This window comes from Camelus bactrianus, chromosome 20, assembly GCF_048773025.1.
Source record: "Camelus bactrianus isolate YW-2024 breed Bactrian camel chromosome 20, ASM4877302v1, whole genome shotgun sequence".
Lineage (NCBI taxonomy): Eukaryota > Metazoa > Chordata > Mammalia > Artiodactyla > Camelidae > Camelus > Camelus bactrianus.
Window position 1 is genome coordinate 36,413,840 of NC_133558.1, and position 25,199 is coordinate 36,439,038.

A 25,199-nucleotide genomic window follows, 5' to 3' on the forward strand; every position below is an offset into this window, starting at 1 on the left:
ACGGTAAGTCTATTCCTAGTCTTTTGAGGAATCTCTATACTGTTTTCCACAGTGGTTTTCCTTGCTTCCCACTCCCACTCTTAATGATTTAGATGTCTTCTTTTACAATTTTGTGTTTATTCTTTTTTTAATTCATGGCAGTTATCTCCTTTCCAGTTATGAGTTTCTCATTTTTGTAGCATCCTGCTTCTTTTCTATTTAAAGTAGACCTGTCAATATTTCTTTTAGCATGGGTTTAGTGTTGCTAAACTCTTTTAGTTTTTGCTTGTCTGTGAAGTTCTTTATCTCTCCTTCTATTCTAAAGGATAGCCCTGCTGGATAGAGTATCCTAGGCTGCATCTTTTTTTCGTTCAGGACTTTGAATATATCTTGCCACTCCTTTCTGGCCTGTAGTGTCTGTGTAGAGAAATCAGCTGAAATCCTTATGGGGGTTCCCTTGTAACTCACTCTTTGTTTTTCTCTTGCTGCCTTTAGGATCATTTCTTTATCCTTGACTCTGGTCATCTTGATATGATATATCTTGGTGTGAGTCTGTTTGGATTCTTCCTGTTTGGGACCCTCTGAGCCTCCTGTACTTGGATATCTGACTCCTTCTTTAGGTTTGGGAAGTTTTCAGTCATGATTTCTTCAAATACCTTTTCAATCCCCTTTGTTCTTTCTTCCCCTTCTGGAACCCCTATTATGTGTAGATTGGCATGCTTTATATTATCCCATAGGTCCCTTATATTGTTTTCATTGTTTTTTATTTGTTTTTCTCTCAGCTTTTCTGATTGGGTGCTTTCTGCTGTCCTGTCTTCTAGGTCACTTATTCGTTCCTCTGCATTACCTAGTCTGCTTTGTACAGCCTTTAGGTCAGCTCTCATCTCAGCAAATTTGAGTTTACTAATTCTACTTTGTTCTTCTTTATAGCTTCTGTTTCATTTTTGACATGTTTTATATCTCTAAACACTATTTCTTTTACTTCCTTCAGTACTTTGATCACTCCTTTTTTGAAATCTTGATCTAGTAGGCCATCAATGTCTATTTCCTTGATTGTGCTTTCAAGGGATTTCTCTTGATCTTTTAATTGGGAGTGGTTCCTCTGCTTCTTCATATTGCTCATATCTCTGGCACTGTGGCTTAAGGAGCATCAGTTATCTAGTTCTCCTGGAAACAGTGTGCTCTTAATGATTTTATTGAGAGGTCTTTGTTTCTTCACCCGGTTTCCTGAACTCACTGGCTGTTTCCAGAGAAGCACCAGTAATGGCGATGAAGGTCTGAGGAGACAAAGGCTGTGGCGCCCCTCCCCCCAGGGCACACCAGCAGTGTTGCTTCGCTTTTTTCACAATTTATGGGGGACCGAGGTTGTTCTGCATCGTATCCCCTCCCAGCCACATTGCACAGCCCCCTGCAGTCCCCGGGGCTGCCTCAGTGCAGCCGCCCCCGTCCTCTGCCTGGCTTGGGCAGCCTGGCCCTGCCCCCAGCTGTCAGCTCGCATCTCGGGCTGGGTGTCACGGGGACCCTTTGTGCCCGTTTAATGCAGTTCTGTCGGTCAAGAGGTGCTCAGGGCATATTTGAGCCTCGGAAGCTCCCCCTCTGTCCTGCTGGCCTCTCCATTGGAGAGGGGAGACCCAGCAAATGAGCGCCAGTCCTCCTCTGCCGCTCCCTCCCTGCGGGATTGGTCCTGCACTGTTTTGCTTTTTCTTCTTTCTTTTTTCCTTTTTCTTATCAGGTTCGTGGTGTCTTTGTCTTTTGAAGAGGGCAATGTTCTGTTGGAGTTCAGCAGGTGCTCTGGTTGGCTGAGTGGGTCTGTAGATGTGAGTTTTGGTGTATTTGTGGGAGAGGGTGAGCTACGAGCGTCCTTCTACTCCGCCATCTTGCTTCTTCTCCAGGAAGTGTTTCTAAATTGTGATTTGAAATATGAATAGAAGTTGTCCAGAGGTAGAGAGGGCCAGATGTGTACTGTAAAAATTAGCCTATGAGAAAAACTCTGCCATCGGGTACTTGGGGTTGAAGAGGAACCAGACTAAAGATGAGGCTGGGGCAGCCTACAAAGGGTTTGGATCCACTTTGAGGACTTGATATTAAGGGCACGATGGAGTCATTAGAGACTAAGCAGAACTGAGTTCTTGTGTCTGACAATATGCTTTATAAGATAACAATGGATTCAAGTTTAATGTTAGGGGATTATCTGAATGTCCCAATATCATCTCACAAACATACACCTATACACACCACAAAGTTACAAGACAGCCAGTCAAGTCTAGTACCTAGCAAAGAAAAGTGTCTCACAGAGGGTACTCAATAGATGTCTGATGAATTCCTGGAATGCCTGCGGGGAATGCAGAAAAGTCCTTTCATAATGTGACATTGCCACATCCAGTTAAATATCTATCTAAATCTTAGACTTGGGGTTGAGAGAAGCCAAGCTCCAGTGGAAAGGTGGAGGGGCTCAGTGATGGTCCTGACTCTAGAATAAAGGTTGGACTGACGGTTAGTGAGGAACGGAGCCAAAAAAGGAAGAGGGTGAGAAAAGCTAATGTGCCCAGTGCCTACTGTGGACCTACATCCATTTAATCCTCACAACCACTCACAAGCAAATACTGCTAATGCCTTAAATTTATGTGAGAAAACACGGGGCATGGGAACACTAAATAATTTGCCCAAGGTCAAAGAGTCAAAATTGGAACCTAGACATTTAGATTTGAGACACCATGCCTGCAACCAGTACGCTCCACTCTCCCATTTGGGGGCAGAGATACTTGAGACAGAAAGGACCAGAAAAAAAAAATATGAGTTTATCAGAAGCCATAACCGTGCTTTATTATTTTACATTAACTAGTGTATTTATCTCTTTGCCTATTTATTTTGACTAGAGACCACACAGGATGTCAACACAGCAAGAGCAAACTTCTTGAGTACCATGGATCAAATGGGAAATTATGTGGACCGATACGCAGTTGTGTGTACTAATTCATTTTTATCCACTAATTCATTTTATGCATTTCAATTTGGGGCTTTTAGAATAACTTTCGTCATTGGAAAAAATATATATTAATGCTGAAAAAAAGGATTTAGTAAAAGTAAAAAACTGAAAAAGAAGACAAAAAACTGTTTTTAAAAAAATTTTTTAAAAAAACCCTCATATATCAGTTCAAAGCAAGGGAATGTGCTTACATGAAACCTGGAGCAGCAGGTAGACTGAACCATCATGGAAGCTGAAGGGAGAAATTTCAAATCTAAATTGTAGCTACACTGCACTGCTGTTCTATGCACCTTGTGGTCACTACAAGACAGAGGCAGCCTCTACACTCCATTGACCTTGAAGCCAGATGACAAGGTCACTTACTGACAACAGGCAAATAAATAAATATATGAAAATAGTTCTTATGTTGTTGTACCTCCTTGATTATTTGGAATATTTAATGCGATGGAAGGGAGGGAGAGAGGAAAATAGGGAGTCAGTGATAAGACAGGACAGCAAATTTGCAGAGGGGAAGGGGGGAGGGAGAGGACACGGAAAAGGATTATTTGCTACCATTCACTAATTTTCACTGGCCAAATGGAACAAATGTAAAAGGGGACAAATTACAAGGTCCGAGTGGAAACCCAGAATCCAGGGGGCTTCTTACATTATGGGCTTGATGCAGGTGCGTATCCGTCTTTGGGTACATTTGGGACATGAAAATTCGATCCTTTACTCCAATGCCATTAAGTTATTTAACAACTAGATCGGGAGATTTCCTATTTATCACAAATTATCAAGCCAAATGTTCCTTTTTCAGGAGCACCAAAGATTAACAGATTAGAATGTTTTCCACATGTCCATTCTTACTGTCAAGAGAATTTTAAAGAAGTTTTCCGGCTTCCGCAGCTGAGCCAGATGTCGGCGGGTCCCACAGTGAAATGAAATTGGCAAAGCAGCCTTCTCATGACCCCGGGGTTGTTTTATCAGGGATCAGTTTAACATCTAAGAGCCATTTTTTGCTGAAGACTGTAAAGTTTGGGGGTCCAATCTGCCACAATTACAGAAATCTGCTGAGTTGGTTGAACCACTGAAACCCAGCAATATTTCTTACAACTTTTCTCACATGGTGCTGTAATTGTTGTTTGTGTTGGCGCAAGAAAAGTAAAGGGTCTCATTTCCACTGTATGTTTCCGGTCTCCGGTTTCAGAGACATCAGTCGCGACCATTTTACCAGCCACATTTTTTTGTTGTGTAAACAAGTCCTGGTGATTTACCGGATGGGTCCCTCCACTGTGTTCTCAAATGACCATGGGCTGAAAGATATCAGACGACCACTTTCTAAAATAACTCTAGGAGTCAAAACGATAATGTTTTTTCTATTCCAATTGATTGCTTTGGTTCAAGAAATCATGGCCAGAAGTCCAAATGTGGTTATGCTGACATATTTCCTTTTTTCTTTAATTTCTGTGATTGTCAACGTAAAAAGTATATTTAAAGTAGATAGTTTAAAACATAATTAAATAAAACATACTTCTTCTTGGCACACAGTTTAAGAAATAGAGGATCACCAATATTTTTAATCCCCCTTGTAAGCTCTCCTTGACAGCATGTTCCCCGCTGCACAGAAAATTCTGCATTTTTATTCATTATTTTGCTTTGCTTTATAGTAGGATTGTTAATTTTGTCTGTTTTTAATCTTCACGTATCTGGAATATTACTTTATGTATTCCTCAATAATTTGCTTTTCTCCACGCACAATTTTGAGATCACTCATGTGACTGCAGAGATCTCTAGATATTGCTGATTACGGAATATTTCACTGTGTGAACTAATTTGAGATGGAAATGGGAACTGATTCAGTTTTTATTATTACGAACAATTTTGCTACAAACTCTTTTGCCATGTCTCCCGCTGTGTGCATCTACAAGAGATTTTCTGAGTATATACCAAGGAAAATTCCTGGATTGCAGGGTACACACAAAAATCTATAAAGAGGCAAACTTGTTCAAAAGTGGTCACATCACCACATACTCTCACCAGCGGCACGTGAGATTTTCTGTAAATCCACATCAATTCCTACACTTAATACTGATTGACTTTAAAATTTTTCCCAATATACCAGCATGAAGTGGAATCATGTGTTTTAATTTGCATTTTTTCTGATTAATTACAAGGGTAAATATATTTTATGTGGCATTTGTATTTCCTTTTATACGTTATACTTAATGAAGTCCTTTGACCCTTTTCCTGCTTTTTTTTTTTCCAGTTTGCATACATGTGTTTGTTTTTTTTTTAAGGGAACTCATTAAGTAAAACATACATATTGAGAAGAGCACAAATTATAAGTACACAGATCAATGACTTCACACAGTGAAAACACCACTCGCATCAGAAAAGAGATTAGCAGCACCGGACGCCCCCCTCATGCCCTTCCCAAATTATCTTATTTCCATCTTAATATCTATCAATATGGATTGGTTTTGCATATTTCTGAATGTTATATAAATGTAACCATTTAAGATATAGTTTTTCAGGCAGGTCTGGCTTCTCTTGTTCATCATCTTTTTTTTTTTTTTTTTTTTTTTGAAACTCAACCATGTTGCATGTAGCAGTGCTTTGTTAGTTCTCGTAAGTGATAAATGTAGATACCATCATCAATATATACATCCTATTACTGATGTTCATTTGAGTTGCTTCCAGTTTGGGCTCTTAGAAATAGTAGTAGTATGAGCATTCTTGAACATATCTTTTGGTGAATGTGTGCATACGTTTCTGCTGGCATAGATTTAGAAGCAGAATTGCTGGCTTCTAAAGTATGCATATGTTACAATAAAGTGGTGACACCAACTGAAACTCCCGTGGCATCCCCAAGAGTGTCATCTGTTTCACATTCTTGCCAACCCTGAGCAGACTTGAAAGCTTTAGCAGTTCTTGTGGTCGCATAGTGGTATCTTACTACAGTTTTAATTTACACCTCTGATGACAAATGAAGTTGAGTACTTTTGATAGCTTAATGGCCATTAGCACACCCTTTTATGTCTTTTCAAGTCATTTGTTCATTATTCTGTTGGGTTACTAATCTTTATTTTTTCATAGATTAATAGGAGTTCTATATATATTCAGTAACCTACTGTTTTGTTAGGTCCATGAACTCCCAATATCTTTCCCCTACCTTGTGGTTTGTCTTTTCACTTTCATAATGGTTTTCTCCTTGTTTTTATTAATAAACTTTTACTGCTAGGGTAGCTTTCGATTTTCTGAAAATGTGAAAATAGTACAGAGAGTTTTCATATTAACCACATCCACTTGAACACTTTTGAAAAGTAATTTTGTTGATTCCAGAATTCTAGGCTGGTGGGTTTTCTTTGAACACTTTAAATATTTCCCTCTGCTCTCCATGGTTGCTTGCATGGTTTCTGATGAGAACTCCAGTGGAATTCTCATCTCTGTTTCTCTACATGTAAGCTGTTAATTTTCTTCTGAATTCTTTCAAGATGTCCTCTTTGTCTTTGGTTTTCTGCAGTTTGAATATGCTATGGGTAGCTATCGATATTTCTGTATTTATCCTGTTTGGTGTTGTCTGACTTCCTGGATCCATGGTGTCTGTCATTAATTTTGGAATATCCTCAGCTATTATTGCTTCAAATACTTCTTCTACTCTGGTCTCTTTTTCTTCTCATTCTCATATTTCAGTGACAGAATTGTTATACCTTTGAAAATCACCCCACAGTTCTGGTATAGACTGTTTTGATTCTTCATCATTTTTTTCTGTTTACATTTCTATTTTACCAAATGTCTATTGACTTATTTTTAACCTTGCTGCCCTCTCCCTGGCCATGTGCAGTCTACTGGTGAGTGTTATCAGAAGCATTCTTCATTTCTGTTACAGTTACATTGCTATGAAATTTTTTTTATATTTCTAGCACTTCCTTTCAATTCTTTCTTAGAAGTTCCATCTTTCTGTTTATATTTCCACCTCTTTTTTTTTTTTTTTTGCATGTTTCTACTTTTGCCATTAGAGCCATTACCATATTACTCACAGTTAGTGTAAATTCCCTGTCTGGACATTCTAACATCTGTGTTGGACCTGAGTCTGGTTCCGATGTCTGCTTTGTCTCTTCGGGCTGTATTTTCTTCTTGGCCTTTGGCTTGCCTTGTGATTTTTTTTTTAATGTTGAAAGTCAGACATACTGATTCCAATGATAGGACCCGAGGTAAAGAGGTAGTATAAGTGCCAGAATTTGTTATTCTGGCTCAGAGTTTGGCTGTGTTTACTGTTTGTTGTAGCTGCAACAGCCAGAAGCTTCAGATGTCTCAAGTTTCCCTGACTTTGCCTTCCGCCGCCCCTGTGGGCTTCCCTAAGTGCTCCTCCTCAGGGAGAGCCTGCAGCCCTTTTAGCTGTCATTCTCCATACAGGAGACATGCTGGCGCAGTGACAAGGCACAGGGGACTGGAAGCATTCTATAATCTCACGAGGGAATCTCGGGCTTTTGTGTGACCTGTGTCTTAGGAGGTAAACTTCACAAGGGTTCCTCCAGCAGTATCGATCTTTCCTACTGCTTTGGTGAGACGTGAAGTCTAGCAGAGCTTGAAGTGGGATGAGTGCTCTGCTGCAGCTGGGACAAGGCTCTGATAAGGTCTGCTCCTCTAGAGAATAGGCCTTGGATGGAGAGTGCTCTGGTGACATCACACAATGGCTTTCTTCCCCTCTTCCTGCCTGAGCCACAAGAAGATCCTTCTCAGATCCTCCCTGTGAAAACCTGATGCGGTTTCTTGAGGTAAAAACTCATAAAAGAGTGATGACTTTTTTGAGACTTTGGCTCCAGGAGTTTCTCACTCTCATGCTTACCCACGCTCAACCTTCAGCAATTTGTCAAAATTATCATTTAAGTGTTTCTAGCCAGTGAGGAGAGCTCCACTGTGCACCTTGGGATTCATCTGCCTCTCCAGATTTCAGAGTCAAAGTCTGCCCTGCAATCTCAGTTCCCTGATGGGTCCAGGAAAAGTCAAGAAAAGTCATTTAGTTTCAGTTTGCCCAACTTTTTCTTGTTTTAAAGATAAGGACAACCATTTCCAAGCTCTTTACATGTGGAGTTAACATGAGGATTTCATAATGTACCTTTTTACGGACAGACAATTCTAATTTTAATTATCCTGTGTATCAATCTTTTTTGACCTTGTTAGCCCCTTATTATATTGTCTGTAATAAATTTGTTTATGCAAAATATTTTCTCTCATGCTGATTTTTCCTGACTTAGGTATACAATCCACCAGGATTAGATTTTTGTGTACACCGTTAGGCAAGTGTTAAGACTTCTTTTTTCTACCTGTATATTCAACTGAACGACTGTTATATTTTCTTGACAAACGGACCCACTTACTATTATATAATGTACGTTGTTGTCTCTTTTAACCATTTAAAATGTAAAGGCTGTTTTGTCTCGTGTGTGTCTTTGAGGCTAAAGTGACCCTCTTCCAAATCATCATATTGTTGTCCTTTTTTAAAAAAATCCATTCGACGATTATATGTCTTTTGAATGAAGATTTTAATCCGTTTATGTTTAAGGTAACTATTGATAAGTAAGGACTCAGAATTGCCATTTCACTGTTTCAGGTTGTTTTGTTCCTTTTCTCTTGTCCCACTGGCTCTTTTATGTTTTGATGGTCGCTAGTCCCAGTATGCTATGACTTCTTTATCATGTTCCTTTGTGTAATCACTACAGGTTTTTCCTTGAGGTTATCAGGAAGCTTACATAAAACAACATAAAATTATAACCCTCTATTTTAAGCTAACAACATTGTAACTGCCATAAAATTCCTAAGCTTCACACTTCTCCCCCTCACATTTTAGGTTAAAAATGTTACAATTTACATGCGTTTTATATTGTGTAATTAATAACAGATTATTGTACTTGTGGTTATTTCTACTGTTTTTTTAACTTTTAAACTAGCATTATAAGTGAATAGGGCACCCTCATTTCCAACTTTGACTACATATTTCCATTACCAGTGATTTTTACACTCCTTTCTTACGTTTTTGAGTGTTAATTAGAGTCCTTTAACTTCCCCTCGAAGAAATCACTTTAGCATTTCTTGTAAAGCAGGACTTGGGGTGATGAATTCCTTCAGCTGTTGTTTTGGGAAAGTTTTATCCCTCCATTTCAGAGGGACAGCGTCACCATGTATAATATTCTTGGTTGACATTTTTTTTTTTCTTTAAACATTCTGACTATATAACCCCATTCTCTCCTGGCCTAAAAAGTTTCTGTTGAGAAATCCACTAATTTCAGCCTTATGGGGGTTCCCTTATATGCAACTTCTCTCTTTTCTCTTGCTGCTTTAAAATTTTTTTTCTTTAACCTTTGACAATTTAATTATAATGTATTTTTGTGTAGCTCTATTTCAGTCAATCTATTTCAGTCAACCTAGTTGGGGTCCTTGGGCCTCTAAGATTTGGAAGTCTATTTCTCTCCTCAAGCTATGGAAGTTTTTGGCCATTATTGCTTTAAATACATTTTCTGTCCTTTTTTTCTTTTCCTTCTTCTTCTGGAATTGCCATAGGGTGAATATTGTTTCTTTAATCATGTCCCATATGTTCCCTATGCTTTTTTCATCCTCTCCTTCATTCTTTTTTCTTTTTGCTCTCTGGCTGGATAATTTCAAGTGTCCTGTCTTCCAAGTCACTGATTCTTTCTTTTACATGCTCAAGTATGATCTGAGGGCTCGCTGCTGAATATTTCAGTTCAGTTGCTGTGTTTTTCATCTCTCAGATTTCTGTTTTTCTTTCTTGTGTTGATGGTTTCCAGTACTTTGTTGAACTTCTTGTTTTGTTCCGGCATTGTTTTCCTAATTTCATGTAGTTGTCCATATGTTCTTTAAGGTCACTAAAGTTCCTTAAGAGAATTATTCTGAGTTTGTTGTCTGAAAATTCACAGGTCTCCATTTCTTTAAGGACAGTTATTGGAGCATTATTAGTTTTCTTGGGTCATGTCATATGTCCCTGATTTTTCTTGACCCCGATCCCTTACACTGGTATCTGTGCATTTGGGCGAGTGGGCTCCTCTTTCAGACTTTGCAGTTTGCTTTGTCAGAGACAATTCTTCACCAGTTGGCTCAGTCTGGACTCTGTGCCTGTCCCCTGGTAACATCCTTGGCCAGGTGGGACCTGCTATTAATGTCTATTTTGGGGTGACTCAACTGTTTGAGCTTGAGGTTGGGAGTGAGGTGGTGTGCACCACCACAGGCCTGGTTCCCTGTCCAAGAGAGGCCATAAGATGCACCCAGTGGTTGCCAGGCTGCCTGATCAGGCTTACCAGATGGTCGTGACCAGTAGGCGGGGCTATGAATTAACTTCCTGCCCTTGTGAGGTAGCAGAAGAAGACCCAGGGTCTGTAAAGTTCATCGTTTGGGGACCGAGAGTGTGCTCTAATTTCCCTGGTCAGGTGAGAACACAGTTTTTGCTCTGCAGCCTGGGAAAGCCACAGGCTGTGCTCTCTGTTCAAGGGCCACCAAGAGATGGCTGCAGGGTGGTGCTCTGATAAGGGTCCCTGGTCAGGCAGACCGGAGGCTTATTCGGCAGTGAATTAATATCCCTGCGTGGGCTCAGCAGGAGGCAGTGCCGGCCACTGATGCTCTTTGTGGGCTTTCTCTTTTATATTTCAAAAAAGGATCAAAGATATCATTTTATTTTATTATAAATTATTCCATGTATTTTAACTAAAAAGAAAAAAAAAAAAGAAAAAACAAAACTATTCACCATTTCTCCCCTTTCTGACAAACACCAAATTCTTCTCTGTATCTATGGGCTTGTTTTCTTTTTCTTTCTTTCATTGTTTCTTTTCTTTTTTTTTTTTTTTAGATTCAACATATAAGGGTGATCATACGGCATTTGTTTTTCTCTGTTTCACTTATGTCACTTAGCATAATTCCCTTGAGTTACATCAGTGTCACAAATGGCAAGGTTTCATTCTTTTTTGTAGCTGGTAACATTCCACTGTACACACATACCACAATGTCTTCATCCATTCATCCATACGTTGATGGACACAGGTCCCCATGCCTTGTCTCTTGTAAATAATGCCACAGTGAACATGGGGGTTCATATATCTTTTGGGGGTTAGTGTTTTCATTTCTTTTTAATAAATTCCAGAAAGTGAAATTGCTGGATCCTATGATAGCTCTATTTTAATTTTTCTGAGGAACCTCCATACCATTTTCCCTAGTCACTGCACTGATTTACTTTCCCGCCAACAGTGCCCAAGAGTTCCCTTTTTTCCACATCTTCACCAACACTTGCTATTTCTTGTCTTTTTAATAGACGAGCCATTCTAAAATGTACTGTAACATATCATTGTGGTTTATCGTTACCTAACCCCACTACCACTGTCTCCTCCTTCAAAAATTTAGATCAGGTTTCTAAGACTCAGTGCTTGCAGACTGAAACAAGCAAGCAGGACACAAGGTGCAAACAAGATCACACACCTGTAAGTGCGAGCTGGAGAGCCTGGGCTGGTTTCAAGGCTCCTTGTAACTTAGTTCCAGCCTATTTTTGTTAGGCAAGACAATGAACTCACTTTGATAAACAAGTTAGCACTTCATTAAAATCCACAGCAAAGCAAAACTTTCATGTAGCTTCTCACAACATAAGAAAGTAAACAATCAATGCCTTTCTACCTACTTCTCTGTTTGTCTAACTTGGTGCATCAAGACTGAAGGGAAAAACAATATACGTATTTAACCTGAGATATTTCCTTACTAACGTTCTCTTCTCAACTGCACATCTCAAGTCAAGTGGCCAAGAGGGGTTCCTCTTCTGCTGCCTCCTCCCTATTGCCTCTTCCGTTTCTGCTCAACACACATATAAAATCTCCTTAAAGAAACAGTGGTTTCACTGTCACATCTTAATTCAGCTGTGTCTTCCCACCTAGACCACACATGAACTCACTCACCTAGAATTTCAGATAGGAACACATTTCTTGTTTCCTGATCTTCCAGTAAGACACTGTAGTTTTAAATAAACACTATAACCGCAGTGGCCAGGCTAGTAACATTTGTAAATCACAATGAACTTTTAAATTAAGATGGTTTTGGACACTCTGGGGACCCTCAACCCTGAAGAGTTGTGTCTCTCTATTTTTAAGCAAATGAGGCAACAATAAAGTGGGATCAATTTTAGAAGGTTGCGTTTACCTCTTTGTTGAGGTTATGTCTTAGTGATCAAAAAAAAAAAAAAACAAAACCTCCCCTTCTTTTTAATATTTCTTTTTTTTAAAGTACATTTGCAATGGATAATTCTGTTGGCCTTCTCACAGCTGAAGTGGGTCTTAATACTTTTCACTCTAAGGTCTGTTATCTATAAAGTCTTGTGTATTTTCAAAGGGAAATGTTCCAAAATGTCTGTGTAGAAAAATAAATAAGATTCTCTTTCCCTACAGAATAGAAACAGTATTCTTTTAATTTGGACCTTCAGTGAAAACAGTGGGTTTTGGTTACTGAAGCAAATGTTTCCTTTAAGAATGTTTACTGAACTGAAATCATTTTACTAAGAAATGTGAGCTTTATTTAGTTATCTGTTGTTATTATGAGATCAAAGTAGAAGAATCTAATTCTCAAAGCAACCTCTTCAAACCTCAACTTTTTTTTAACCTCAGGAAATTGATGTCACAAACTTACTTTCCATATCCTGCAAGGAAAGTTTTTCCCCAAGAAATTGCTCAAGGTATCAGTACACTTCATATAAATAGATTTAAATGTTTTAAACACACCTCAATACAAGCATGTTCTGAGAAATTTGAAAAGATATAACTGATTAATGAGGAAATGAGCCTGGAGGTGAGTAGGAGGTGAGTAGGAGACATAATTCCTGAATGAAGGGAGAAAGAGAGACTGATAGAAATCAAGGAAGAAGCAATTCAAAACCAAGAAGAAAAACAGCAGCACATATTACAATCATTCTGAACCAGGGAGGAAACCTAAATTTGTTGGCCTTCTTCCTGCAGGAAATAACCAAATTTCATTTTTATGCAAACAAAAACTTGGATAAAGGGAAAAAAACCTGCCAATTTCTTGGATGGGGAGACAGTATTCTTAAGTCAATCCCATCTACATTTTCCTACAGTATTGAATGAAATGGATATTGGGAGGAGAAGTTTTGGACAAATGTAGTTTGGATTCAATTAGACAAAACAAATATATAAAAATAATTTAAAAGGGTTTGATGAAAAGACTAATAAGAGGGTCATGCCATGTTAGATTTGAGATCTAATATAAAGCCATGTTAAGTAAAAGTATGGTACTTACACAAAACAAATGACCAAAGGGACAGGAAGAGAGAAGATAAACTGGGTTGGCATCCTTGCTCTACTATGCTTCAAACAGAGGGCCTTGGGCAACCAACCTAACCTTGATAAGTCACAGTTGCACCCCATAAAAAATTAAAGTTATAAAAATTTACTTCCTAGGATTGTGGTAAAGACAAAACAATTCATGCTAAACACAGAATTTAATAAATATCTGCTAATGTTATCACTGAATAGAAACTCTAGAGATAGACTCAAAAATATAAAAACATAGCATGTGTCACAGCTGAACATTTTGTCTTTCTGAGGAAATAACAGGTTACGTATTGAATGGATAGCAGTGTGTTTGTGTAAAATCTAGATTCCTACCTTGCAGCATAAATAAAAATACAGTACAGCTGGATGAAAGATTGGATTATAAGAAATGAAGCCAAAGAAAAGACAGGTAAATTTTGAAGTACTGAAGGTCTTTCTCAGCAAAATTCCAAAGGCAGAAGCCAAAGGGAATACTTTAAGTGGAAGTAATGAGACACTAATTAACATCACAAAAACATAAAAAGGCATGATACAATTTACTGGTAATGGCAAAAATATGATCAAAGTTGGACTCTGTGTTAGATATGGTAATGCTGATGTGTAATTCACTTACAACTCTAAAGTTAAAATACAAATGTAGTAAAAATATCCATACCTACAATAATCTGCTATTAGTTACACACAATATAAAAATATATAAACTGTAACATCAATAACATAAAAATGTGAGGGAAGGAGAAGCAAAAGAGTAAAGCACAGTAATTCAACTGACAATCAGCTGTTTTCAGTTTAAAATAGAGTGTTAACCTTTTAAGATATTATGTAATCTTCATCATATTCACAAGGGGAAATCCTGTAATAATAACACAAAAAAAACAAGATAAAGAAGTCTAAGTGTTCTAATTCTACATGATATCAAGACACAAAAAAAGCCAGTGGGATGAAAAACAAGTAACAATGAATCTACAAAACAACTAGAAAATAATTAACAAAAAGGTAAATTTTCATCTATCAATAATTACTTTAATCAAAAAAAAAAAAGATCCAATGACATGCTGTCTTCTACCCACTTTAGTTAAAGACACATGGACTGAGAATGAAGGGACTGAAAAAGATATTTAAAGCAAATAGTAACCAAACAAAAGCAGTGATAATTATCGTTACACCAGACAAAACAGACTTTACCAAAATGGTAAAAAGAGACAAAGAAGTTCGTATAATGATAAGTAGGTCAATCCATCAGATGATATAACAATTGTTAAGTATTTATGTGTCCAACATCAGAGCACCTAAATATATACAGCAGAACTTAACAGAGGTAAAAGAGAAATAGACAGCAATACAGTGATAATTGGAGACTTTTATCAAAAGGGAAACAGTGAATTTGACAATACTATAAACCATATGGACCTAAAAATATATACAGAACATTCTCTCCAACAACAGCAAAATACACATTCTTCTCACGCATACATGGAATATTTTCCAGGATAGAATATGTGTGAGTCCACGGAACAAGTCAGCAAAGTCAAGAAGATTGAAATCATACTAAGAATCTTCTCTCACTACAATGGTATGAGATTAGAAATCCAACAAGAGAAAAACTGCAGAACTCTTGAATGTTTGGAAATTAAACAACACTCTCCTGAACATCCAATGGATAAAAAAAAATTAAAGGGGAAATAAAAAAAGTATCTTGAGACAAGCAAAAATGGAAACACCACATACCAAAACTTATGGGAGGCAGCCAAAGAATTTCTAGGAAAAAAATATTAGTGATAAACACCTATATTAAGAAGCAAGGAATATTCCAAGTTAAAAAACCTAACTCATACACCCAAGAAACTAGAATAAAAATGTCAGCAGAACCCAATGTCAGCAGAAGGCAAAAAGATGATAAAGTTTAGAGAAGAAATAAATGAAACAGAAAAATCATAGAAAAGATTAGCCAACTAAGATTTGGTTCTTTGGAAATAGTTTAAAAACTGGCAAACCCTTAACTAGACTAACCAACAAAAAAGAGAGGAGACTCAAATCAACAAAAGTATAAATGAAAAAGAAGACATTATACCCGATAACAAGAAATACAAAAGATCATAAAGGGCTACTATGAACAACAGTAGTATGCCTACAAACTAGACAACCTAAGAGAAACAGGGAAAAAATCTTAGAAAATACAACCTACCAAGACTGAATCAAGAAGATATAAAAAATATGAATAGACCAACTACTTCTAAGAAGATGGAATCAATAATAAAAAAATTTCTCGATAAAGAAAAGCCCATGGTCAAATGGCTTCACTGGTTAATTTTACCAAACATTCAAAGAAGAATAAACATCAATCCTTCTCAAACTCTTCCAATAAACTGAAGTATAGGGAACACTCCCAAACTCACCATATGAGTCTAGCATGACCCTGATTCCAAAGCCAGAAAAGGGTATTACTAGAAATCTACAGACCAATATCCATGATGAATAAGTATGCAAAAATTCTCAATAAAATACCAGCAAATCAAATTCAGCAGCAGCTGAAAAGAATTAAAACAATTTTCCAAGATCAAGTGAGTATTATCCCTGGAATGCAAGGATGGTTCAACACCAGCAAATCAATCAAATGATACATCACATTAATGAAATGAAAGAAAAGAATGGATATGACCATCTCAATATTTACAGAAAAAGGATGTGACAAAATTCAACATTCATTCATGATAAAAATGAAATACTTAGCAAATTAGATATAGAAGGAGCATATCTTAACATAATAAATGCCATATATGACAAGTCCACAGCTAACACTATACACAATGGTGAAAAGCTGAAAGCAAAAACCATCATTAAAAAGAAAAACAGACAAAACAAAACCTTCTGCAGATCAAGTCAGTGTTTTTTCTACTCTATTTTTCTGCCTAACCGAGTTTTTTAAGTAGGAAGAAAAACCCTGAAGATCAATTTTTGTAACATTTGCCTAGTGACCTTCATGGATTAACTGCGGTGTAAGAGACAGAGCCATCTGGGGTATGTTTTCTTATTTGGTGAGCTTCAAGCTTATGATCTAAGCATAACCCACCACAGAAAGATTTAAATACTTCCAATTTTAGCATCCTACCATCAAATTCATGTGTGGTATTTTAAATGTTGGTTACTTGAATGCCACTTTAAAATGTCGTCTAGCTCAGAAGCAGTTTTTTTTTTTCCAACTGTCCTCAACACCTACAGATATGTAGAAGAACTAAAAATTATATTATCTCTGAACACAAAAACTAACTGATTACCTGTTGTCAAAAATTAGAGAGAAGATTATATTAATAAAAGAGGTTGGAGATAAACAAAAGCAAACCAAATTATTCAAGGGTTTCCTCATTTTTCTTCACTGGTAAAAAGTGATCCAGCCACTTGAAAAAAATTAATAGAAAGGAACTTGATTCATCTTTTTCTCACTGACTTTTGTGGCTTGAAGCCCTTTTTCATATGCACTTGAAAACTGGAATGTGTCTAACTCTAATGGACTCCTTGCTCTCTTTTAACTATTTATTTTTGTCTTAAAATACTTTTTAAATTGAGATATAGTTGATTTACAATATTGTGTTAGTTGCCCTCTTTCGTTTTTGTTTTGTTTTGTTTTGTTTTGTTTTTTGATGATCACCCACACCTCAGTCCAACTTTCTATAAGAACATTTTCTAACATAATACTGTGCTGGAGGAAGTTACTTGTGTAGCTAAAAAAAAAAAAAAAACCCAAATCAAACAAACAAACAAAAAAAAACAAGCCCTATCTCATAATCAAAAAGCTTCTGGAAATACTAAGTTAAACTAAAACAGTTTTTCCGCAGCTGGAATGCTCAGAGATTTTACATCTGAACCTACCATCTAAAACTGTGTCTGATAAAATTGATATTTGTTGAATAAATTAATGATGCATTTTGTAAAAACCTCTGTAGGGACATCCAATTTTTAACTTTTTGCTTTCTTTCTTGCTCATCGATTTCATAGCTCTTTAATAACAGATGTTGAATTAAATGAGCAACATCTAATGCATGTATTTACAAATTAACACATTTGCAAAGCAATGCTTTGAGTCATAAAGTTTCACAAATACTTTGAATAATAAGCGTTCCTATTTTTGCTATTAGTGTATCAGCAGTAGTAACAGTATTAATTGCAATGACTGTAATAATATTAAGTACTCACCAAATTCACTGTTACCAAGACAAATGTTCTAGAAGCACCACAGCTCATGTCAGTTTTGTAAGATCTAAGGAGGCAGCCTTCCCTGTACCCATTCCACAGATACGGAATTGAGAACAGGACTGGAATTCTGGAACATACTCTTTGAGAACTTCAAACACAAATCACACGAGGAAATACGTGCTGTTTGGTAGCATTTAAACATGGTTTAGTAAGAGTCAATATTAAAAAATGAAAGCTTTGCTGTAAAAATTAGGTAAATAATTTTATTTTTCCAAAAGAGAATAATAAACATATGGAAAACATTATGAGCAAAGGCACATTAGCTAACCGTCTGTTACGTTTAAGAGAAAAAAAAAAAGGCACATGGTATTTCTTTAGGGAAAAGCTAAATATTGCCTATTCTGCTCTGTCTCTTTGCTACCAATTAATGCAGGGCTGTTATTTGCGGTATTGGCTCTCATTTGTTTCAACTCTGTTTTTTTACCGAGTTACGAAGACTCGGAATGGAGAAAAACAGAGACTGTGCAATTGTTTGGTCTTAAGTAGATTAAACAATTTGTTCACCGGTGGGTCCCTGGGAATACGCAGGAGGGTGAGACTCAATTTTTAAATCAAAAATTAAGACAAGTCTATTGGCCGTGTACGTTTCCTCCATCACTGAAATGCTGTATGTTGCGTCACCTAATTTTCTTGCTCTTTTGGGTTGGCGTGGTTATAAATATTCCACACTCCAATCTATAGGCTCAGAGTTGTTTCTCTATATTAAGCAATATCTGATAATTATGAATCTTTGACTTCCATACAACCACGTGCAGTCCCATAAGTCATCTGTTTAAGTAATAAAAAAAAAAAATCCAACAGAACCCAAGAAAGATCCCTCTGTTAGACGATTAGCGTGCGCTTTCCAGACTGAGTGGGGATGTTCCATTTATAACTCTCATTTGTTTCCTAGCATCGTGGCCAAGTTTCCACTTACTACATGTCCCCTCGCCTTAATATTAACTTCCAGTTGGGAGTGCAGTCAACTGTTTCTCAACCCCTAAATGAGAGCAAATGATATCCACCCCACAACCACCACCAATTTTACTAGAAGCCACTTCAAAGATTTCATTTGAAAGAATGAAGTCTGTTCACTGCTTCCCAAAGCCAAGGTGAGCCCTGCTCGTAATGAACTGGGACTTTCTGCAATTTCCCTCCAATTGCAACACTGGCAGTTTTTCCCAAGATAATTTTCTTTCCTCTTCCGCTCAAGGTAAACCTGGGTATTCTGTGTTTGCTGCTGTCATGGGAGAGAGGGGACAGGAGATGCGGAAGGGGAGGGGGCGCTGGAGGACTCTGCCCCACTCAGGCTGCTTGCGACCAGCACGCGTGTGTTTGCAGGGACATCCCACGGTCTGTCCACACATCAGCGGTCTGTCTGAGCAGAAAAGCTCCAGAACGTTTAAAGATTGTCTCAGCTCCACACAGTTTCCAAAGAGAGAGCAGCATACATTCCTTTATTTCTCCCTGACAGTGTCACCGGCTTATCAAACTGGACGGAAGTGGCTGACACTGTTTGAACGCAGATGGCAGAAAAGACAAACCCCAGAGCTCCAGCATTTAGCTCCCTGCGTGGTCTCTGCTCTTTGACCATTTCCTCCATCGTGCCTTTAAACTGGCCTCTTGGGCACCAGGTCATGGCGCTTCCGCTCCAAGCCGCTGGCACCCCCTTCTCCTCCTCCTGTTTGCACCGTGACTACAACCCCAGGTCCGGGCAGCGTGACAAGGTCACGCTGGGGGGACTATTGCTTCCCCAGGCTCTCCGCCGCACCCCCCTACCCTTCGGCACCCCCATACATACTTAGAGCTTGTGCACATAGTAAAGGAACAGAAGACACAGTGACAGGTGCTTGTGGACACACTTCCTGTGAACTCGTGCAGGAGCTCCCTGACACACACAAGTATAGATACACACACGCACAGAGACATGCGCATATACACACACGTGCACACACATGTGCACGCACACAGACATGCAGAGACACACAGAGACATGCAGACACACAAGCATACGCACACATATACGCACAGACACACGTATACACGCACAGACATACACAGACCCACAAACACATAGACACATGCACACATGCACACCAAACAGTTCAGCTTAAATTGGAGATATGTTCCTTCAGAAAAGATTTATATCCTTCCCAACACCTGTAGGCGCCACTGACCCACAACCCTTTGAAAATATTTTGTCTGCTTGGGTCCTTCCCATTCTGCTGGCAGTGAGAATCTGAACCTGAAATCCACATAACCATCAACCAAAAGTGATGAAGTCTGAAGGGAGCTTTTCTCTTTCTCCCTCACCCACAGCCGAGGCTGTGAGGATGACCGCGCTGGCCGGCCACTCCCTCTGTGAGGTGGCGTGTGTGCTGGTTCACCCTTCTGACTGAGGGTGTGTGACCTGCGGGGTCTCAGCCTTATGCAGGTTCTCACCTGGGCCCCCCATCTTGCTGGGGTCCCAGGTTGCTCCTTGTGGCTGTGACAGGACAGACAGACACCCCGGGACAGCATCCTCCCCTCCCAAGGCCTTTTGCCCAACTGGTGTTTCATCCTCACACACTGATGTGCGCACACACACACACACCCTTGGTTGGGGTTAGTTTCTCCTTGTTCTTTATATCTGATCTGAAACCTTTCTTCCTCAGATAGATCTTCCCTAACCATTACAATCATAGTGGGGTAACTGCAATATTTGGCACCAGGGCAATTTCAAGAGGCAGAAAAGTTTCCAGAATCAGACGTCTGGGTTCCCAGGTTTTGCACTGTAGCTCTGTATCCCTAAAACACTAAACTATGACTCATTAGATAATAAATACGCTACTTGAATAAAATATTACTCCAAGTGTTACCGTATATAAAGGATATGGCCGTAGAGAGAAATGAGAGACAGACAGACACAGACAAAGACACACCGACACACACACAGGCCTCTGCAGGAACCTGCCGGTGAGGAACACTTAAGTTACAGTTGCAGCTGGACACAGAATCCTGAAGTGATGCCGAGTTCCCTATTGTTTTAGAAACTAGAATCCAGAAGGAACATTGCAAAAACTCCCACGCCCCAAAGTCCGTGGGATATCGGGGTTTTTTCCTAATTCAATACGATGTTCTTTGCCTGCTTCCAGAGGATAAATAAGGATTTGTGCACATATGTTACAAAGTCAAAATAAGCCCTTGTGGGGGTGTCTCTTCACAATGTTTTTTAACTTCTGCCAAGAAGCTGTACACGGTGGGACTGTGACATTCAGCCTCACACACTGGTTTTCAGCCTCACCGAAAAGCTTTCAGACGCTCTTATCTTCAGTTGTCAAAATCTTGGGTTCAAAGAACATCAAATGAATCTATTTTTCGCCGAGTTTAAGAAAGAACATCAATTAAAAAAATAATAACCTTAAGATGAAATTTCTATCTATTCTTTGAAGTAAAATACCTTAAAAAGAACTGCGTGATCACGAGCATTTAAGAAGCAATTCTTAATCCCCCCAACTTTTTAAATCTCTTGATTTTGATCATTTCACAGAATAGACTTGATAAAAACCAGGGGTTCTTCCAAAAAGAGTGCTGGCCAACATCAGGAAAAGATCTGAAACAAAATATTCTACATTTCAGCACCATCTGGTCTCATCACAGAGCACCAGATTATCGAAAAGAGCTTCAGCTTCGTGATTACAGCAGTTCATGCTGCCTTCTCGGGGCTCTGCCCTCCCCAAAGGCCATCAGAGTTCAGTTATTAAATTTTAGGGCCGAGAGCATGTGGGAGTCAAAAACGGCAGACATAGCTCTAAAAGGATTAATCCTCCAAAATGAACACATTTGGGGATTTTTCTCAAATCAGATGAATGGTCCTATGAGACATCCTTGCTCTAAAAAGAGGCACAATTTACAAATATTTCCGGAGGGCTTGGCATGTGACAGGCACTGGTTCAACGTTACAGTCATAGCAATTTATCAAGATCGTTTCACCAAAGGTCTTCATACGTTTAGGTGACAAAGAAGTCCACCCACCTTTACACGTACACACAACCACGACAAAGTACCTGAAGGGCCGTGAGGATATTCGCTAAGGCTTGTCCGTATGTGTCGTGACAGTGAACAGCAAGAGCCCTCGGCGGGATTTCCTTCATGACACTTTCCAACAATTTCTTCATGCTTCCCGGAGTCCCCACGCCAATCGTGTCTCCCAGGGAGATCTCGTAACAGCCCATGCCATACAATCTCTTAGACACCTATCGGGAAGAGTGAGCAGCTAGTGAGACAAAGGACAGGAACAGACTCCAATCCTGCTGTTCCTCAGCAAACGTCATCCAGAGATAAGCATCACTACCTCAGATCAATTGCAGATCCCCGGAAAACACGTATGTTCGTCTTCCAGTCCTGTTCTTTGCTCATTAAATCCCAGACATTACACAAAACCTTGAAGGACATTAATTATCCTTTTCTCATATTCAAGTGTGCCTTGGAGTCATATCTATCTACATGTTCAATTATGAAATTATAAGCTACAATTTCAGTTCTGGGAGGCTTATTTTCTCAGCCCTTCAATCAAATGGAAGCATCGCAAATATACTGTGGAACTAGTATTTCTCAAGGCATTAGACTCGTGGTCAAGAGATAGCAATCACACAGCTCTGTAGCTGGTAGAGACACTTAAGGTTTCTGGCTTAATTTTTTTCTGGCTCACAAATGGATGCTCTTGTGCTGAGGAAATTTCAAGTCTCCTTCGAGCCAAATAACTGATGTTCCCTTCAAAGAGCAGCATGAATTTGCATGAAGGCAGCCTAGTGTGTTGGCCAAGATGTGGGTTCTGGAATCAGACACAGGCCTGGTTTTCAGTCTCAGCTGCCACCCAGGCTAGGCATGTGATACTGGGGAGGAGATTAACCCTGTTAAGCCTCAGTCCCTACTACATAAAATAAAGACGTTAACACACCGTCACTGAGCACGTTTTCTAAGCCTAACTACTTAAGTTTTCTTAATTACAGTAATCATGATGATGTTCACAAGGGCAGGTTTGGTTGTGAAAATGAAATGAGAATCTATACATAACACTTGGTGCAAAATCTGTCACATGCTCGACCGCTAACTCCCGTCTGGTGTGTTTCTTCTGTGCCTGTCTGATGCCCACGGTCATGCGAGGTGCTGGGACTGAGAGGTATACGGAGGTCACGATGGGTCATGCTGTGAAGGAGCCAGGAGTCAAGCGCGGACAGATCCGCTCCACTTGGGAATGTGTCAACCTCGCTAAAAGGATAATTTGGGGACAAAGAAATGGGACTCTAAGAACACGGAGCAAACTGACCTCAATCTATCGAGCAGGAGGAACCTAAGGGACAGCTGGAGACTAAGCCAGCATTAACTGATTGAAGAGGTTGCAGGCCAAAGGTATAGGAAGAAGGTTCCAGGAGGAGCATCAAATACAGAGGCTAACGTGCTCCAGGCAGCTGAAATATGAAATACCAAGGGCATCCAAGTAGGCAGAGGGGCCAAACGCAAAGGACAGCCGTGACAAGAAAGCAAAAACCAAGGGGTGATGGATCTGCATAAAGTTGGGAGGTAGGTTCAGGGCAGAGCACACACAGCCTTGCAGACCAACCAGGCTTAGGATTTGGGTTGAGGATTCTATCATGAGAGCAACAGAAAGCCTTAACAAAACGTAGGGTAGTGGAGATACAATCGGATTTCTATTTGAGAAAGGCAGTATCAATCCAATATCAAAAACAGGATGGAGGGCACTCAGAAGGGCTACCCACTCCTGGCAGGAGACTACCATTGGATGGAAATTTGGATTTAAAAAGGCATAATGGTGATTCTCCCCTACCTACTGCCTATGGAATACTGGAATTTCTTAACGGTCAGATTGAGGAGGAGGCGACAAGCTAAGAGGTTGGAGGAGATTCCTAAGGGAATGCAAGGGCTACAGGAATCAGGAAGCAGGGAACAGTCACCAGCTCCAACGTCTGCTGAGATGTCCAGATGAGGATTGAATATGATCTCGCATTTCTTGCCCCAAGTGCCAAGTCGTGATCTTACAAAGAGGGATTTCAGCTGAGAGAATGGTCTAGATGTCATCTTGGAGGGCAGTGGAAAGTTGGTGGCACATGGAGAGAGGGACCTCCCCTCCACTGCTGCAGACAGCCCTCTGAAGGAGGTTCAGACGTGAAAGGATGGAGAGAGACGGTCCAAAAACTAGACAGGGATGCTGACTTAAGGAAGGAAGTTTCCAGATGATAGAGGCTTGGACATGTTCAAGGTTAATGGGAGGATTCTGCAGTTGCATGCATTGGGGGAGGGGGGTAATTAAGGGGAAGGGTTAGGGGCTTGAACACAGGGAACAGACTTTGCAATAGTCATTTTGGAGAGTGAGACAGGGAGCTGGCCACACAGTGTCGTGGAACAGCACAGAAAGCCCAGGCGAGGTCACTGGTCATGAATTCCTGATGCTTCCAATCCACCTGGTGCATGACTTCTTTTGAAGCAACACCCCAGGCATCGTGGAGCAGGAGTGGAGAGCCCGAGGCTGCACGTGTGGTGCATCCAGAGTTGGTGGGAGGCGCAAGGCTGGGAAGCAAGGGCTCGCGGGTGTGGGCAGAGTTGGATTCAGGTTTTGGGGAGCCTGCAGTTCCACAACTTTGGAAATGTTCTTTAAGAAAAGAACATATAACTGGGAATACAAAATAATAGCAGAGACTTTAAAGGGTCCCACACCAGCAAAGGACTACAGAGCTTAACCTTCCTCACTCTATAGTACGTCTGCCTCTGCGTGCAAACGCCTGCTTCGTTGATAGACCACGGGGTAGCTATCATTTGAAAAATCTGCTGTTCAAATAAATGCACAGGAGACGAATGGCTTTAGCCAACCTGAGAGTTCCTTCAGTTTCTCACAATGCTTTCTTCATGGCTTCAGAAGCACATTACTAAGCTTATAAAAATTAACCTTAACAACAGGTGCACACTAATACGCTACATGATGTACAAATGAGTTTTTGAGCATCCAACCCAATCTCAAAGACCGAGAGTTTTGTATTCATTGGCATCAATTAAGAAACAGGAACAGGGAGTAGAAAATGAACTTCACTAAGCAGGTCCTTCATGACTACCATGTATTGCTGTGAAATTGCTCTGGAGTAACAGCAACTTAGCAAGCTCTCGGCAGTGAGAGCTATGGGATCTTGAAGGAACACACACAAATGCCAGCGTACGCAGGAGACAACAAGGGAGGCCACCTGAGCACCCAAGGAGAAGTTCAAGTGTGTGTACCAGCTGCCCTGGCAGCACTCTGACGGAAGGTGAAAAGGTCACTCAGTGCGCTCTACCCACATGAAGACGAAAGAGATGCTTTTATTCGCTCCAACTTTGAGCACCCAAAGGATAAGACTTGAATGCTAACTCTGATCAGTGATAGTCAACATATAGGTCTTGAGCGTTAAAATAAAACTATTCACCAAGTGAGCCAACGTGTCTTCCAATACACAGTTCTCCACAGTCTTTGTGGTGCAGACGCAATTCGTGGGAAGAAAAATAGCCCACTTTTTAAAATAACAGACATCATTTTACCATGAACTAGAAAACTGGATGAATCTCTTACTTCAGTCACTTTCTGCGGCGTGATGCTTCCTTCACACGGGCATCCCAAGGCACAAGATACGTACCTAAAGTGAAACAGACAGCCGTGTAAGTAT

General features: G+C 39.7%; 1 protein-coding gene across 1 annotated transcript in view; it reads right to left on the bottom strand.

Annotated features, from left to right (window-relative positions):
• HMGCLL1 (3-hydroxy-3-methylglutaryl-CoA lyase like 1) overlaps positions 1 to 25,199 on the bottom strand; it is a 116,649-nt gene that overhangs the window by 27,329 nt on the left and 64,121 nt on the right. Inside the window, 3 exon segments of the mRNA XM_010973914.3 lie at positions 21,558 to 21,594; positions 21,597 to 21,746; positions 25,106 to 25,169. Coding sequence (XP_010972216.2) covers positions 21,558 to 21,594; positions 21,597 to 21,746; positions 25,106 to 25,169 — 251 coding nt within the window.